Source organism: Trichomycterus rosablanca, chromosome 4 (assembly GCF_030014385.1).
Source record: "Trichomycterus rosablanca isolate fTriRos1 chromosome 4, fTriRos1.hap1, whole genome shotgun sequence".
NCBI classification, from domain to species: Eukaryota; Metazoa; Chordata; class Actinopteri; order Siluriformes; family Trichomycteridae; genus Trichomycterus; species Trichomycterus rosablanca.
In genome coordinates, this window is record NC_085991.1 from 39,666,205 (window position 1) to 39,683,778 (window position 17,574).

At 39.2% G+C, this 17,574-nt stretch overlaps 1 protein-coding gene across 1 annotated transcript in view; it reads right to left on the bottom strand.

The window, feature by feature from the left end:
• The window catches only part of efnb3b (ephrin-B3b), a 104,492-nt gene that overhangs the window by 52,035 nt on the left and 34,883 nt on the right, over positions 1 to 17,574 (bottom strand). Inside the window, exon 2 of the mRNA XM_062993307.1 lies at positions 5,192 to 5,487. Coding sequence (XP_062849377.1) covers positions 5,192 to 5,487 — 296 coding nt within the window. The remainder of the gene's footprint in view (positions 1 to 5,191; positions 5,488 to 17,574) is intronic.

The window sequence follows — 17,574 nt, forward strand, 5'->3', positions numbered from 1 at the left end:
GCTAAGAACACTGCAACTGCAGTCATAGTGCATAAATAAATATGGTTGGTTTTATACGTCTTACGCATTACCTTTCACCCTCTCAGCCTAGAAACTTCAGGTAAATTATGAGATAAATGGGGTACCAGTAAAATGTACCAGTTAACTTGTTTATTAGTTCCAAAACTTAAGAAATACCTTAGCAATGAACTATCGAGGTGAAGAACAAAACTATTTTAATTTTGGCAGTATTTCTTTAAAAGATCGTGCTTAAGGACCCAGTAGTGGCAGCCCTGGGATTTAAATGTTATGATTTAATGCTGCCACTGCCACATAATTTTATTTTATGGTGCACTTATCTGTAGACCTAAATTTTGTTTCTTATTCATTTTCACTGGTTCTCTCTCTCTCTCTCATTTTCTGTCACCTCCATCCCCCCTACCTGCTCTCATCTCCCTGCTGACCCATCTCTTCACCTGTCCATCTCTCTATCTCAGTGTGTGTCTGTGTGTGTGTTTGCCTGACCTTGCATTTGAGACCTCATCGATCTAGTTGGCCTGTCAATCGATTTGCTGGGTCTGTTGGAGCGATGATAAAGGCCCTGACGTTGAGTGTGTGAGGATGTGTGTGTGTGTGTGTGTGTGGTGTTAGTGGCAGTGACAACACTGTCTCTATGGATGTACACACAATTCCAATCCCTGTTTACATTAACAACCACACAAACATGAATACACATACACAAACAGGCAACATGCCATCGCTGCATGTATGGAATGCTAAACAATTTTTGCCTGACTGTCTGATTGTGATAGACACATAGAGCCACAGTGCCACTCACTGTTACACACATTATATAAATGAATGGCATCAAATTACCTACATAACCCAGAGGAAACTCTTTCTAACATATACAACAATATAAGAAACTTTAATACATACAGGTCCTTCTCAAAAAATTAGCATATTGTGATAAAGTTCATTATTTTCCATAATGTAATGATACAAATTAAACTTTCATATATTTTAGATTCATTGCACACCAACTGAAATATTTCAGGTCTTTTATTGTTTTAATACTGATGATTTTGGCATACAGCTCATGAAAACCCAAAATTCCTATCTCAAAAAATTAGCATATCATGAAAAGGTTCTCTAAACGAGCTATTAACCTAATCATCTGAATCAACGAATTAACTCTAAACACCTGCAAAAGATTCCTGAGGCTTTTAAAAACTCCCAGCCTGGTTCATTACTCAAAACTGCAATCATGGGTAAGACTGCCGACCTGACTGCTGTCCAGAAGGCCATCATTGACACCCTCAAGCAAGAGGGTAAGACACAGAAAGAAATTTCTGAACGAATAGGCTGTTCCCAGAGTGCTGTATCAAGGCACCTCAGTGGGAAGTCTGTGGGAAGGAAAAAGTGTGGCAGAAAACGCTGCACAACGAGAAGAGGTGACCGGACCCTGAGGAAGATTGTGGAGAAGGGCCGATTCCAGACCTTGGGGGACCTGCGGAAGCAGTGGACTGAGTCTGGAGTAGAAACATCCAGAGCCACCGTGCACAGGCGTGTGCAGGAAATGGGCTACAGGTGCCGCATTCCCCAGGTCAAGCCACTTTTGAACCAGAAACAGCAGCACTGGACTGTTGCTCAGTGGTCCAAAGTACTGTTTTCGGATGAAAGCAAATTTTGCATGTCATTCGGAAATCAAGGTGCCAGAGTCTGGAGGAAGACTGGGGAGAAGGAAATGCCAAAATGCCTGAAGTCCAGTGTCAAGTACCCACAGTCAGTGATGGTCTGGGGTGCCATGTCAGCTGCTGGTGTTGGTCCACTGTGTTTTATCAAGGGCAGGGTCAATGCAGCTAGCTATCAGGAGATTTTGGAGCACTTCATGCTTCCATCTGCTGAAAAGCTTTATGGAGATGAAGATTTCATTTTTCAGCACGACCTGGCACCTGCTCACAGTGCCAAAACCACTGGTGAATGGTTTACTGACCATGGTATTACTGTGCTCAATTGGCCTGCCAACTCTCCTGACCTGAACCCCATAGAGAATCTGTGGGATATTGTGAAGAGAAAGTTGAGAGACACAAGACCCAACACTCTGGATGAGCTTAAGGCCGCTATCGAAGCATCCTGGGCCTCCATAACACCTCAGCAGTGCCACAGGCTGATTGCCTCCATGCCACGCCGCATTGAAGCAGTCATCTCTGCAAAAGGATTCCCGACCAAGTATTGAGTGCATAACTGAACATAATTATTTGAAGGTTGACTTTTTTTGTATTAAAAACACTTTTCTTTTATTGGTCGGATGAAATATGCTAATTTTTTGAGATAGGAATTTTGGGTTTTCATGAGCTGTATGCCAAAATCATCAGTATTAAAACAATAAAAGACCTGAAATATTTCAGTTGGTGTGCAATGAATCTAAAATATATGAAAGTTTAATTTTTATCATTACATTATGGAAAATAATGAACTTTATCACAATATGCTAATTTTTTGAGAAGGACCTGTATTATAGCTGCTTTAACAAAAGTGAATGAGCCTTTTAACGTAAATGTGAAGAAATATAAATGATCCTGTAATCGCTGTTTAAAGAAATGTAGTAGAATAGAACACCTTGTCATTTATACATATACATGTGTACAGCACAACAAAATTCTTTCTTCACATATACCAGCTTGTTTGGAAGCCATTATACGGCGCCCCTTGCTTGGGCCTTGCTCAAGGGCCCAACAGTGGCTGCATTACAGAGCTGGGATTCGAATTCTCAGCCTTTGAATTGATAGGCCAAAGCTATACCCACTAGGCTACCTCTGTCCCGTACACTGTGTGTATTCATTGGAATTTTTTATGGCATACTGTAAGTACAAACAGCAAAATAATACACTTCACTTTGGAGTCATACCCCTCCTTGATTCCTTCACTTAAACTGACTCCTCATTGTCCTTGCATAATTTACTGTAATTAATTTAGCTGTACTGTAATAGCTAATTGGCTAATGTTATAAATGAGTTTATGTTTACGTATTGTATTTTCCTTTGTGGTGGCTATGCACAACTGTAGTGCTATGTTTACTGAAGTCTGTATTTATTTTAAGGCTTTTTTGTGTGTAACTTCTATTTAAAAGCTGCACTCCGTGACTAAGGATATATATTGTTTGTTTCACACATGACAAAACAGGTAGTCAGGTTACACATGATTCAACAGTTGACAGCTGACAGTTCAAGTTCAAATGTCAAACACAGTCATGGGCAATTCACCTAGCTTACATGTCTTGGAGACTGTGGGAGGAAACTGTACAGACACGGGGAGAACATGGTAACTCCACATGAAAGGGACCTAGACATATCCATGTATATACTGTATATATAAACACCGATCAGCCATAACATTAAAACCACCTCCTTGTTTCTACACTCACTGTCTATTTTATCAGCTCCACATACCATATATGCCCTTTATAGTTCTACAATTACTAACTGTAGTCCATCTGTTTCTCTACATACTTTTTTTTGCCTGCTTTTACCCTGTTCTTCAATGGTCAGGAACCCCACAGGACCACCACAGGGCAGGTATTATTTAGGTGGTGGATCATTCTCAGCACTGCAGTGACACTGACATGGTGGTGGTTTGTTAGTGTGTGTTGTGCTGGTATTAGTGGATCAGACACAGCAGCGCTGCTGGAGTTTTTAAATACCGTGTCCACTCTATTAGACACTCCTACATAGTTGGTCCACCTTGTAGATGTAAAGTCAGAGACGATCACTCATCTATTGCTGTTGTTTGAGTTGGTCATCTTCTAGACCTTCATCAGTGGTCACAGGACGCTACCCATGGGGCGCTGTTGGCTGGTTATTCTTGGTTGGTGGACTATTCTCAGTCCGTGTCAGCAGTGACAGTGAGGTGTTTAAAAACTCCAGCAGCACTGCTATGTCTTATCCACTCATACCAGCACAACACACATTAACACACCACCACCATGTCAGTGTCACTGCAGTGCTGAGAATGATCCACAACCCAAATAATACCTACTCTGTGGTGGTCCTGGGAGAGTCCTGACCATTGAAGAACAGCATGAAAGGGGGCTAATAAAGCATGCAGAGAAACAGATGAACTACAGTCAGTAATTGTAGAACTTCAAAGTGCTTCTATATGGTAAGTGAAGCCGATAAAATGGACAATGTGTATAGAAACAAGAAGGTGGTTTTAATGTTATGGCTGATATGTGTATATATATGCCAAACATTACTTTGTAAATAGGCTGATTCTTTGCCTCCTTGTTAAAAATATATTATTATGATTCCAGCCCCGACTGTACAACCCTACTTTATAGAAACTAAACGAACTAAAACATTGCGGACATGTCACAACAAATGTTGTGGAAAACAGGAGTCAGCTCTCACATTCAACCCCCTCCTCCACGTAATCCCTGTTTCCGTATCCATTCTTCCAGTCTAACCTGCTCCATTTCCTTCCCACCTCACCAACCACCGCAAGCTCCCGTTTTCCCACTCCCCTTTCTGTCTGCCATTCTATTTTCCTTACACATGAATAGATACTAAAATAACATCCGCACTTTTCGCTGAGCCGAGCCGTTTGCTATTAAGTGTGTGGAAAAGGTGCAGACTTTATGAAAGTTGTTATTTTTTAGTGTAGATTTTAGAATTCTGAGTGTTGGACTATGTTATCTACCTGTCAACATACGCTGTTAGAAACTACCCTCATAAATGTGACAATAAGATAATTGTATGTGATTAAACACAGTAGTATGTCAATCAATCAATGTTGATGTGCATAACTGTGATGAAAGGAATAAAATATGAAGGATTAAGACAATTTTGAAGGTTTGGTCTGAGGGCCAAATGCAACTTATATCATACAGCAAATTTATAGGAGCATGTTAAAAGGAAACATTGATTTATTTTCACTAAACAGTCATCTCTGGTCAGGGTTGCCTCAGTTGTGCAAATTCATCAAATGGCGACACACACAATCTATTTTGTGCAGCCAATTAATCTTCTTCGTGTTTTGTAAGGTGTATACCCAGTAAGGACATCCTCATGGACACTGGGAGATGGCAAGACTTAGATAAAACTTCTCGCAAACAGTAAACAAAAGCATTGATCAGACCCTGGACCTCAGGAACTATGTTTTTTTAATAGTAATAACTGAACACACACACACACATACATCCACACAGACTCACCGATAATGTAGTAGTCATGCATGGTTTTGAACTCGTGCCCCCACAGGTTGGGTGAGTACTCCTGGAACTTGATGGTGAAGCGCATGTCACTGTTGGGCTTGTCGCAGGTGAGCAGCAGGTTCGGAGCTCCCGTCACCTCACACATGTCCGCCTGCTCGCGAGATGACACCAAGTACAGCTTATAGTACTCATAATCAGCTGGGGCGTGTGGCCCTGGAGGGTCCGACGCTGGACAGATGAGGTCCAGACGATCTCCTATTTGAGGGTACAGAATGTAACCCCTATCATCTCTAAACCTACAGAGACAGAAAAAGACAGATACATGGTTTAGTATTTCATGAGACAGCCCTGGTTATAATCGATCATCTTTATAAAATAACACAGTAGTATTTAAATTAAATAATTACACTATTCAAATTCTTATCATTTTAAAACTAAAATTTTAATGCATGATTATTTGAATTAATTCCTTTTTCAAGCCCAGTGCTCTTTTTAGAGAAGATCATTGGCTACATCATTTTTAAACAGTATCAGAAAAGGGTTTTGCACATTATTTGTGGTTATGTACAATAAGATGTATGGCAAAGTAACCATTCAAAATGTTAAAGTGGTCATATTTTTAAACACAACACGGGACATATAGCTGTCTGAGATGCAGTTTTAAACCTTTAATACATTTACCAGCATTGCTGATAGGGCAGTCGTAGCTCAGTAGTGAAGGTAATGGACTAGTAATCAGAAGGTTGCTGGTTCAACTGCTGCCAAGTAGCCACTGTTGGGCCCTTAACCCTCAATTGCTCAAACTGTGTTCAGTCATAATTATTAGTTGCTTAGGATCCAAGCGTCTGCTAAATGCCACAAATGTAAATGTACATTTTCAGCATTTAGCGGACGCTTGGATCCTAAGTGCCTAAGTACTGTGACAGTATATTGTCTAAGTGGCAACCTGGCAGTGGTGGGGCCTGAACCAGCAACCTTTCCATTATGTGTCCAGTACCTTAACCTACTAGCTACTAGCACATTTTGCAAACTAGTCTTAACTAATGTTACAAATGTAACCAGCTATAACTACTTCATACTGAGAAATGTAGAACAATATAACAATAAACTAATTTCATATTCTATTGATTATTCAAATGTTTGAAATATTGAGGATGTGACAGCTTTGTACCCTGAGGCCAATTGTTTGGTACATCAGGGTTTGACAGAAATGATCCAAGCTGGGATTCCTAAAGCTAAACATTGCTCTTACCCTCCTGAAACTGACCTACACTGAATCACACCTCCAAAAAAACTAGTCTGTGAACAAATCAGTAGGCCTTGGCAACCTGATGGCATTTCTTAGCTGAAAAACCAACTTTATGTGATCTCAATCGTGCAAACGTTCATTCACTCATTCTAAATTCCTTTGTTTTTCCATCATTCACATTTAATTCTCTTTACTCTGTAGAACTCAGATGTAAGCAACGACTCAGGCAAACATGAAAGCTTGTTTCAAAAAATGCAGTCCCTTGGAAATATCTATCGCCTCTCAACTAAATAAGTCTGATGAAAATGCGACCAAACGTGTAAATATGCAAGACTCTTTCTCATTTCCTTTGTGCAGCCTAACAACTCAACTCTCAAAGCAATAAGGCCTCATTATCATTTCAACACTTCTGCCAGGCTTTGGTGGATGCTAGCCTGTTAACCCTGATCTGAGACCGGTTTTAAGGTTTCTGCCTGCGCTAACGCTTTGAATGGAGGAAATAAACCCTGATCTTAGATAAGACAAAAGGTCTATATAAATTTACATTTAAACGCTCCTGTTCTGAAGCATCACATAATTAGCATGAGAATCGTAGAGAAACGCTAATAAAACTTCAGAGAAGCTAACAGGCAACCTGAGAGGTTCTGAGGCATGGCGGCAACTTTTTCTACATGTAGCATGTCCTAGATTGTTTAAAAAGAATAAAATGTATTAAAACTGGGAGTGTTACAAAGGGTTTCTTTTAGTTAATAAAAGCTTGTCTCAGTTACCATTCATCTAAAAAGCCTTGGTTAGAGATGCTAACTTCAGCAATCTTCTGGCATTTGCCAAACTCTGCTTGGTTTATAAAATAGCCAAGTTTAAGTCTGATTTATCAGTCCAAAGATTTTTTTTTTACATTGCTCCAAAGTGTTATGGTAGTGTGCTTTACACTAGTCTAAATGATGCTTGGCACTGCACACGGCTGATGAAAAATGCAGCTCCGAATTAACAGTTCTTGTGCTAATGCCTCTTCCAGAGGCAGTTTGGAACATGTGTGGTCTTTACAATAACAACATTGACAGTTTATCAAGGAAGCTCTAGCAGGACATACATTTGACTAACTGACAACTGACTAACTGGTAGTATTCTATTACTCTGCCACATTGAAAGACCACGAGGTCTTCAGTATTACTTTCTGTTACAGACTACATTGCTTCATGTTTAATTGTACCTGTTAGCAATGGGTGTGGTCAAAATAACCAAATTCACCAGTCTGAACATCTACATATGTAGTTTATATAGCAGTTTGGCACTGTTATGAAGTTAATGTCACACAAACAAAATAAACTTTTTTAAACCAATATTTTAACCAAACTATGGATTTTAAAGATATTGTCAGAATATCAAACACAACCAAGAAAGTATGAAAGCACAGGGATATAGCAGGTATGCAGCTGGTGTAGTGAGGTGTACAAATTAAACAAGGTTCAATTTCTAAATCCAGTTACTTTATATGTAAAGCTTGCCATATTTTACTGACAGTTTTTAAAATCATGATTGTGTAACTGAGCCTCAATTGTAAATACTATATACACTCACCGAGCACTTTACTAGGTACACCTATCAGGTATGTACATGTGTTGATTATATTAGCTAGTTCCACTATTAAGATGATCTTTGTGGGTACATCACTAGCCCATCTTTTGCTCGGTACACTTAGTCACCCCTCTAAAAATGGTCAAATATTCAAATATTAACTAGTCAGTAAGGATTCAGTGGTGGTCCTTTTGTTGATTGATGAATAGGGTACAAAGAGTGAAAAGTGTGCAGAACAATAGATGGGCTCCAGTCAGTAATTGTATAACCACAAAGTAAACATGTATGCTAAAAGTAGCTAATAATCAATCTATTGATGTATGTACCAGATCTAACAACACACACTAACAAACCACCACCATGTCAGTGTCACTGCAGTGCTGAGAATGATCCACCACCCTAATAATACCTGCCCTGTAGTGGTCCTGCCATTGAAGAACAGGGTGAAAGCAGGCTAAAAAAGTATATAGAGAAACAGATGGACTACAGTCAGTAACTGTAGAACTACGAAGTGCTTTTATATGGTAAGTGGAGCTGATAAAATGGACAGTGAGTGTAGAAACAAGCAGGTGGTCATAATGTTATGCCTCACTGGTGTGTATGTATATAACTAAAGCACCAATTCACTTTTTTGCATTCATTAATTTATTCGTTCACTTACTGTCTATAACAGCTTTTATACTGATGTACAGTACTTTAAATTACTAGTCATTAGGGAGAGTGAAGAACTAAGTTAGAACTAAGTTTATGAACCCCTAGAATAAACTGGCACCTAGTCAAGGGGCTTAATTCTAACTTTGCACCCAGTGTTAATGAAGTGACACTGATCAGGATAATTAGGTTATTGAGAAGGAATAAATTCTAAGAAGCATATTGCAGAAAATGTATGTTGCTTGGTGTAAATATTATGAATGAATCTACAACCCAGAAAGGTCTCGACAAGAATAAGCAGTTAAGGTACTGGACTTGTAATTAAGAGGTCTCTGGTTCACGCCCTCACCACTGCCAGGTTTGCACTGCTGGGCCCTTGAGCAAGGCCCTAAACCCTTAATTGCTTATACTATATAATCTCACAATTCTGTAAGTCGCTTTGGATAAAAGCGTCTGCTACATGCCAACAATGTAAATGTAAATTTTTGATCACACAACACAATTTCTCCTTTTAGTTTTGCTTGCCATTTCTATGTCCAAAGCCGTTTTGCACACTTGTATAAAATTATAACATTGTATAACCTATTTCTAGACATTTCTACTCATTTTGTGTTATCCCAATTCCCATTTGAGCTTCTTTCAAAGTCAAATTAAGACATTTTAATGGACATGCTCATAACCAAAGCATGAATTTACCTACAGTATAATACATTTGATGGCTAGCCCCATCAGGAATTTACACTCGTGTTTGTGTGTGTGTGTGTGGTAAGACGACAGTTCCTGTTCCCCTCAGCCAGGTTAGAGGTTATCAGTCTCCTCTTACGGTTAGGAGCGCACACACTCAGCGCCCTCTTAACACACACTACAATTAGATAAAGAGGTCCAGGCTTGCTTTTTTCATGTCTTTTCTCTTCCTGCCCCCAAAACACACTGAGCAAACACACAGTTATTAAAATCAGCTCTACACGAGGCATGCTCCGACAGGCTCACGCTTCCACTTTACCGCCCAGCCTTCCTACCACAACTATTCTGCAGGTGCATTCAGACCTGCAAATAATGTGCACATTTTAGCACCTTAAACACAGTTGCATTTCCTGTTCTGTACATTTCAGTTGCTTTCACTAAAAAGGGAGGCCTGGTCACAGCCGACTGGTGCAGGAGAATGCGTTTGCAAACAAGATGGGTATGTAGACTGCACTAAAAAAAAAAAAAGAAGGAGGGGGAGGGTATAGGAGAGACTAGTGGGGGTGATAAAGAAGAGCAATGGAAAAAAATGTCTGTGAGATGAGGGAGTGATAATGAGATGAAGAATGTGAGGAAAGCAGTGGGTGTGATACGGGGATCAGAGCAAGGTCAAGAAGAGGTGAACAGGGAAAAATAAAAAAATGAATCAAGGTTTAAAAATCCTGACAGCTAAACTGTAATGTGCAATAGAATGAATAAGAGGAATATATATCTACGATATAGGACAAAAAGAGTACTTTACTCTAATTGCAAAATATGACAGGTGGTTTGGCTGTTTTAAGTTCTTTCTTGGTGTGAGTATGTGAATGCCTAAGGCAGTGGTGGGCAAACTACGGCCCGCGGGCAACATAAGGCCCGTTAGGCTGTTTGATCCGGTCCATTGAGCATTTACAAAATTGTCCTTTAGAGCCTGCTTTTATTTTACCTTTTTTCTTCAGTACCCTGCATTTCAGTTGATTCCACTAGTTCCAAACACTACCGACCTTTGTTAAAGTCGAGTCTATCGTCTATACACACAGACATTTCATTCTTTAATTGACAATTTATATTAGTTTACCCCCCATCTGCTACTGGCCCAGTCCGTCCGTCAAATTTTAAAACCCAGTGTGACCATTGAGACAAAAAGTTTGCCCACCCCTAGCCTAAAGGCTTTGGTCCTGCGACAATAAATGAATACAATGAAATGAAACAAATGAATGTATAATAAGATGGTATCCTTTACCATTCTACAGGAAAATGACACCACATTGACTGTTTTGTCTTAATCATAGAAAAGACATACATTTTTTGCAAGTGTAACATTGTTGTGTTGGCTGTTTAAAGTGTTTATAGACTTATTGCCTAATACCGTCATGACAGGATAATTTACTTTTGGCTGAAACAGCTTTTTGTTTAAACAGACAACACCACCATGTGCACTTTCACCTATTACCTTCACCTCGTCACTACCTGCCCCATTGTTTGACTGAACCCTGCCTTTTTGATAAACCTTGAGCGCCCCGGGCTATCAGAAGAACTTTTGATAAACCAGGATGTGGAAACGAAGACAAAGCGAGCGAGAAAAGGGCAGTGAAGTGAGGGAGAGAGGAAAGGAGGATCAGTGCGGCGTTGCTCAGTACAGGCTGTGCTGTTTACATGGTCACGCTAGTCTAAGCGCTAAAGAGAAAAACTCCCATTCACACTTTCCTTTCTCTCTCTGTTTATCATAGTTTCCATTCTCTGTGCTCACCACAAGTTTGTATTCAGACACACAAACTTCAACCATTAACATGTTTTTTCCTTTTATGCTAACGATTAAGTTCATTCACAGACTTACACAAAGGCTTTACTTAATGCATTAGTTAATGATTTTTCAATCTTCCTGTGGATGTGTAATACAGTGGCACCTTGAAACTCGATGTCAGTTGGTTCTGGGGCCAGTGTTGAGTTTAAAAGGTGTTGAGTTTCAAGGTATTTTTTCCCACAAGGATGTATGGGAAACCACTTAATGCGTTCCATGGTCCCGTGGAACTGCGTATATTTTAGGCAAATGTAAAATAATGGGGTTGTTTTTAATAAAAATATATAAATATAATATAAAACAAACAGTTAGAATGAATATAGAAATACAATAAAACCTGTGTAGATGCTTGATCTTGGAATACCGTATTCCGTTCAGTAAAGGCAAATTCACATAAATGGGGACAAAATAACTTTTTCTGCTTTTCGCCTTTTTTCACCATTTGTGCACCGCCTGGGAATGCGCGTTTACTTAACGAAAGTATTCCATGACCAAGCATCTCCACAATTAAGAAGCATATGGAAACAATAAAGAAGTGAAGGTAAAGTGCAGGTTTTATTGCAAGTTTTAAATTGATTTTTAACTGTTTTTCAATTGTATTTGTGTGTTTTAGATAGACTTATTGTACTAAAACAACGAGCGAGGAATTTCATCGGTGGAGAGAACTTTTAAGCAGTAATAAATAAGGGAAATTTAGTGTTCCTGTGTCATTCTTTTAGTACATTAATTCATGTTAAGCTTTATATTTTTACGATATGCGTTTTTAACTCGGGAAATGTGATTCTTACAATTTCTCAGAACCCCCACTATAATGCAGATTCGTCTGATATACGCACTTTGATGGCGCTTCACCGCACCGCTCAAGAGCGCTAAACAAAGCAGCTGTTAATTGTTCATTTGAAATGAAATAAATATTTTTTTTAAAAGGCTGAACAAGTCAAACTAAGGGAAACATCTAGTTTAAGGGTACAAATTTCTCCACAAAAGTTTCCAAGATTTCAAGTTTAGGGGACGTCGAGTTACAAGGTACCACTGTACATTGATGCAAATGTGTATGTAGTAAATGTAATTCATGGTACTTTAATTAATTTGGACCAGGAATATGGCCATGTTTACCACAGAAAATAATTGTAAAACATTTCTGTGTATTAAGAAGAGAACAAAAAGCTTGTTTACTTAGTTCATTTTAGATACAGGACCTGTTGTTGGGATAGTCTGTGAAAGTCTATACAAAATAATTGCTGGAAATATTTAATCAAAGGTATTTAGAAGCTCTAAATAAAGAATACTTTGTCCATTTGGATACATTTTTGATGGTGTTGTCCATTTCATATAATCGCAGAGTAATACAATAAAGCTTATGAAAAAGCAAGTAACCAGAATTGTTTTAATGTTATTACCTCAGATAATACATCAAACAACAAATTTCTGGTCAAACAAGCAGGTCTGAACCCTAATTCAAGAAACTTGGGTAAAGAAAAAGTCACTACAAATCTATACAGTATTTTTCTGACTGAACATTTGATCAGTATATTTAAACGGGAGTGGTCCCTGGTCCCTCTTTTCTAGGATTAAAATTCCTAATTCTTAGAACATAAGTATGAAACTGATATGTTTTTATGCTATAGCTCATACATCAACCCAGTTAAACAAATATGGGAAAGTTTGGACAGATGTGTTAGACAGTATTCATACCACTATTACAGAAACACCAATTGAAATAATATATATTTACAAGAATATTTTTGCATGTGTCCGGTAGACTTGTGGAAGTTATGCCAAGGCACACTGAAGCTGGTTTGTTTGCTCAAATAATCCAGCATCTTGCTACATCGCTTGAAGTTGGCTGTTCCTTTAATTTGTCACCGGTTTTTGTCCATGCTGTGTAGCTCTGTTACCGAATCCTACTTTGACACCTCTCAAAAAAGTTTAAAAAGTTCCAGAAAGCTTCTAAATGCTTGTATAATTACCCCGATTTTAGCACAAGAACACTTTTGCCCCCATGATTGAACAAATGTCAAGCAATGATTTGTATCGAGCCTGTTCAAGGTTAAGCAAGTGCTCTGCAAATAATTAGCAATGTTGTGTGAAGGCTGTGAAACAGATCCGGTGTTCACACGCATGTCCAATTGGAGAATTTAAAGCAGAGACACAAGCGCGGTACATCAACCCGGGACGTCCAAGACTAACCCTTGAAGATATAGTATCAAATATACTTAGCGGAAGGCCTAGAAAACTTATAATAATAAACAACGACTGTGCATATCTTTTTTTTTTTTTTTAAGAAAAATGCAGCAAATCTAATAGAGCACTCAAAGCCAGTATTTAGGCCTCAAAGCGAAGATTAAAGTCAAATTATTACTTAGGCTTCATTCTGTTTACAATAATTATGCACAGGATAATGCACGTCTTCAAACCAGTCCTCTCATCATAAACATTCGGGTGCTCTTTCTTCACCCAGCACCCCCCCTCACTTGTGTCTATCCATCTCTCCCTCTCTCACTGCAACAATGCCTGTATTCATTCGGCCACACTTTGAAACATGGATGGGGGGGCGGGATGGAGGGGCCAGAGGTGACAGAGGAGTGTGTGTGCGACAGGGAGCGTGTATGGCCGGCCCTTTTACGAGGGCAGAAACATCATTTTGTCAAACTCTCCTGATGCCCTTTCATGACCCTGACAGCCCAAGAAAAGAACCAAGTGTTAGTTTCACCTTGGCCCCCCCACCTCTGCTGACCCTCATCCTTCTTTTTCTTCTGCTCTGTCCCTTATTAGATTCCCTTTCTCGTTCATCCATCTATCTTTCTCTTCTACCCAGTGCCCCCCTCAGCCTCCTCCCCCCACCTTCATTCTTCACTCCTGCATTTCAAAGATTCCACTCGAGCAATTCGAGCTGGGTCCAAAAGCAGGATGGACGCACAGGTGCATGGAGGTTGACTTCTGAAAATGTCTAAGGAGGGGGCAAAGAGATAAGGGCAGGTTCAAATTAATTACAGAAATATCAGGACCTTGCACCTTCCAGAGTTTTGTGCTTCTGTACCAAATGGTGTACATGCCATTTTAGAGTCCTTGATTGTGTGTGCCCATAGCTCTTTAAAACAATAGGGTAGTTTGTTTGACTCTTAACGCCATGTCAGCTGCTATGGCTATTATTATGGCTGAATCATAAATTCGATTTGTTTCTTTATAGGAATTCATGAAGATACTTTACTGGGATGAAGGTGTAGTTTGTGTGACTGAGAGTGTGTAAAGTTTAATGAATTTTCATATCTTATATGGCATTTTTAGGTGCTTTTAAGTGCTTCTAGGAATTTAAGCAGGTTTTTTTTGGGGGGGTGCTAAGGTAAAGATTTCTTTGTAGTTGTTTCTATTGTAGTATTTTTGTTCTGGTGTTGATCATCTTTTGGCTTGCATAAGGGATGTATAGCACAGAGGTTCTTGATCCACAAAGTGGAACCCTGGTCTCCCTTTAGCAGGTAGGTATGAAGTGAGTGTGGTGTGTCCTATGTATGTAAATAATTTGATCCCATCGTTATTTGGGATGTTTAGCTTCGTCTGTTTCTATATTAGGGTGAATCTCATAGAGCGGCATTGTTGGTATAAATTTCCCATTCTTTTTGCCATGCGTCTGGGGTGTATGCTTTAATGGCTGGTCTGAGATTGGATGGTGGGTACCCATAGGGTAGTGAAGTAAGGAGTGTCCAATCTTGTTTGCAAAAGGGCCAGCGATAACCAAGCTAGAGCTAGATCTGAGTCATTACAAAGAGAGCTTTTGCTGGGCTGGAATAAAATCTTGCAAATCCTTTGAGAATAACACTAGACAATCATGGCATATGGTGTCCCAATGCTTAATGTGCTACAAACAAGGATGATTCTAAGTGTCCTTTATACTTTAAAGCACTTTTTGGTAAAACCCAACATTACAAACTCGACAGTAGACTACTATGATATATGTCTACATGGACATATTCATGATATTTCTGTAAATTTTATAATGGTGACTCAAAAAACACTTTCTTTTTTAAGACTAAATCTAATTAGTTAACTAAACATGCCTGGATGAAGTTGGACTTTCCTAAATGAAGCCAATTTAGAAAGTGGACATAAATCATTATCCCAAAACTCTTGCAATACTGGCTCAATCCTAGAGAATGGAGAACAACATTCAGAAAAACCAAGATCAAAGCCATAGGACACCCTCACTGAAGGGGTCAACAATTCAAGCCTAGATCTTTTGCTGTATACCACACATGGCTTGAATCAATGAAAAAATATAGCCACTTAAGCAGTGTTTATGACTGGAATGCCGACCATTTGTGCGCCAATAATGGACCCTGTTTATAGAGTCACTTAGATCTTTTTCAAAAATCAAGGTCAACTGGACCCTCTCAGCGTAGTAGCATTTCCCTTGTCACTCAGGGATTGAACATCAAATACTTGTCCTTACCCATCTCTCTATTTTTCACCAGAGAGCACTGACTAACCTGGGACATTCGGAGACCTGTGGATACCCTTACAAATGCATGGCCCAAACATTTTGTCCAAATAAAATAAGACACCTTGAACAGACACTGAATAGTAATTAATTCTCAACTTCTACTATGCCAGACATTTATAGAATATTACAAGGTTTTTAAACACATCAGATGTCAAACGTTAGAATCCGATTAACTGTATTGTGTATGCCTTGATTATGTCCTCACTGACACATCACACTCTGAATCTGTCCCCGTCTGTTCCGTTTTTTGCCCTAAATGTTCCTTATCCAAGCACAGCTGTATCCCAAAATACAGTGTTTATCTGTGTGTTAAGTATAGCTTAAAATAGTTGAGGTTGTTAACTGAAATCACTGAGAATAAGTACCAGATCAATGTTCCTAATAAAGTTCTAAGTGAGTGTTGATTACAAGATTTATTCAGAGCTAAATACCACACATCAGATTCTGCTCACAAATCACAGCTCTGACTTTTGAGACCCGAGACATTGTGAAATCTCTTGTGAAAAACCTTCATAATTATCACCAGCCAAACACTTCTTGTTGTAATAATAGTCTATGTCAACGATATGAAGTCGTGGATCAAAAGACGAGTACAGCAAGACTTGTAAAGACGGCGATGTGTGAACGACATACGTCAGATTTAAATGAGTATGTTTAGAGCAACATGCTAAACTGCTAGCCTATCTGTTCATTCATTCTTGTCGAAACTATCAACTCTAATATTGAAGTTAACAGTTAACAGCTGATACCACTACTTTGGATTTGACTTCTTCTATAAATGTTGATTATTTAGGAACGTCAACATTGGTCGTTTTTTGCACGACAGTCATTGTTCCCTCACACAACAGGATGGAGTCATGAATATTGAACTTGTTTATTATTTTGAATCATGGACCTCCCCCACCAAGGGAGTCTTAAATACAAACCTCACATCACAGGATTGTCTAAAAATATAATAATTTATGACTAGCTGGAAATTGGGACACCTTTTCAAGAGATGCAAATCAGCCTCAAAAGCAGCACGTTTATTCTACAGTATAATGCGAGCCAGACCAAACTCTGAACATGCCAGCCAACTGAGAGACTGGGTAAATGTTTTGCTTCTTACATATGGTAAAATAACATCATACTAGACATAGACAAACAGAATGATTATGTACAATCACGTCATCTAGAAGTTTAAGTCATTTCACATGGAATTTATTATAACTTTTATCATAGCCAAAGGTACAGACAGGGTCATACATACACATGTGGAATTGATGCGAATTGAATTTTCATTCAATTTAGCCCATTTCATATGTGAATTATCACTATTCATATGGCCAACCCTAAGGATCCCCAATTATAAGGTGGAGGGAAATGAGTAAAAGGAACTAAAAGTTAAGAAGTGGGCAAAATGGGGGTCTCTGACAAAGCATACAAGGTTGAAATGAAGTCAAAGAAAGCTGGAAGTGATGGTGGAATGTTTGCGGTGAGAGGAACGGCAGGAGTAATAGTTTCCATATGGGGAGAGAGACAGCGAGAGTGAGGGGGAATAAGAATCAGGGAGAGGGGATAGAGCAAAGAGTAAAAAAAAAGAAAAAGGGTTGATTGAAGACAGACTAAAGAAAGCAAACGCAAATTGAATAAATAAGATTTTGGTGTAAGTATGCATATGCAAAAGGATGGGGAGTAGAGATAAAGAGCTCAGTGTGTGTGCATGTGTGGAAGCGGCACAGTGGGACTCTGAAGGTAAGTGTGTCCTTGCCCGTGTTGCCGCACTGCCCTCCGCTCCAGATTGCCGCAGCGACGGTGTCACATCTCCTCCACATCACTCGCTCTGTAACCATGCGACGACGCGGGGCACACAAAAATCACCGCCACAATGCCAGAGGAGCTGG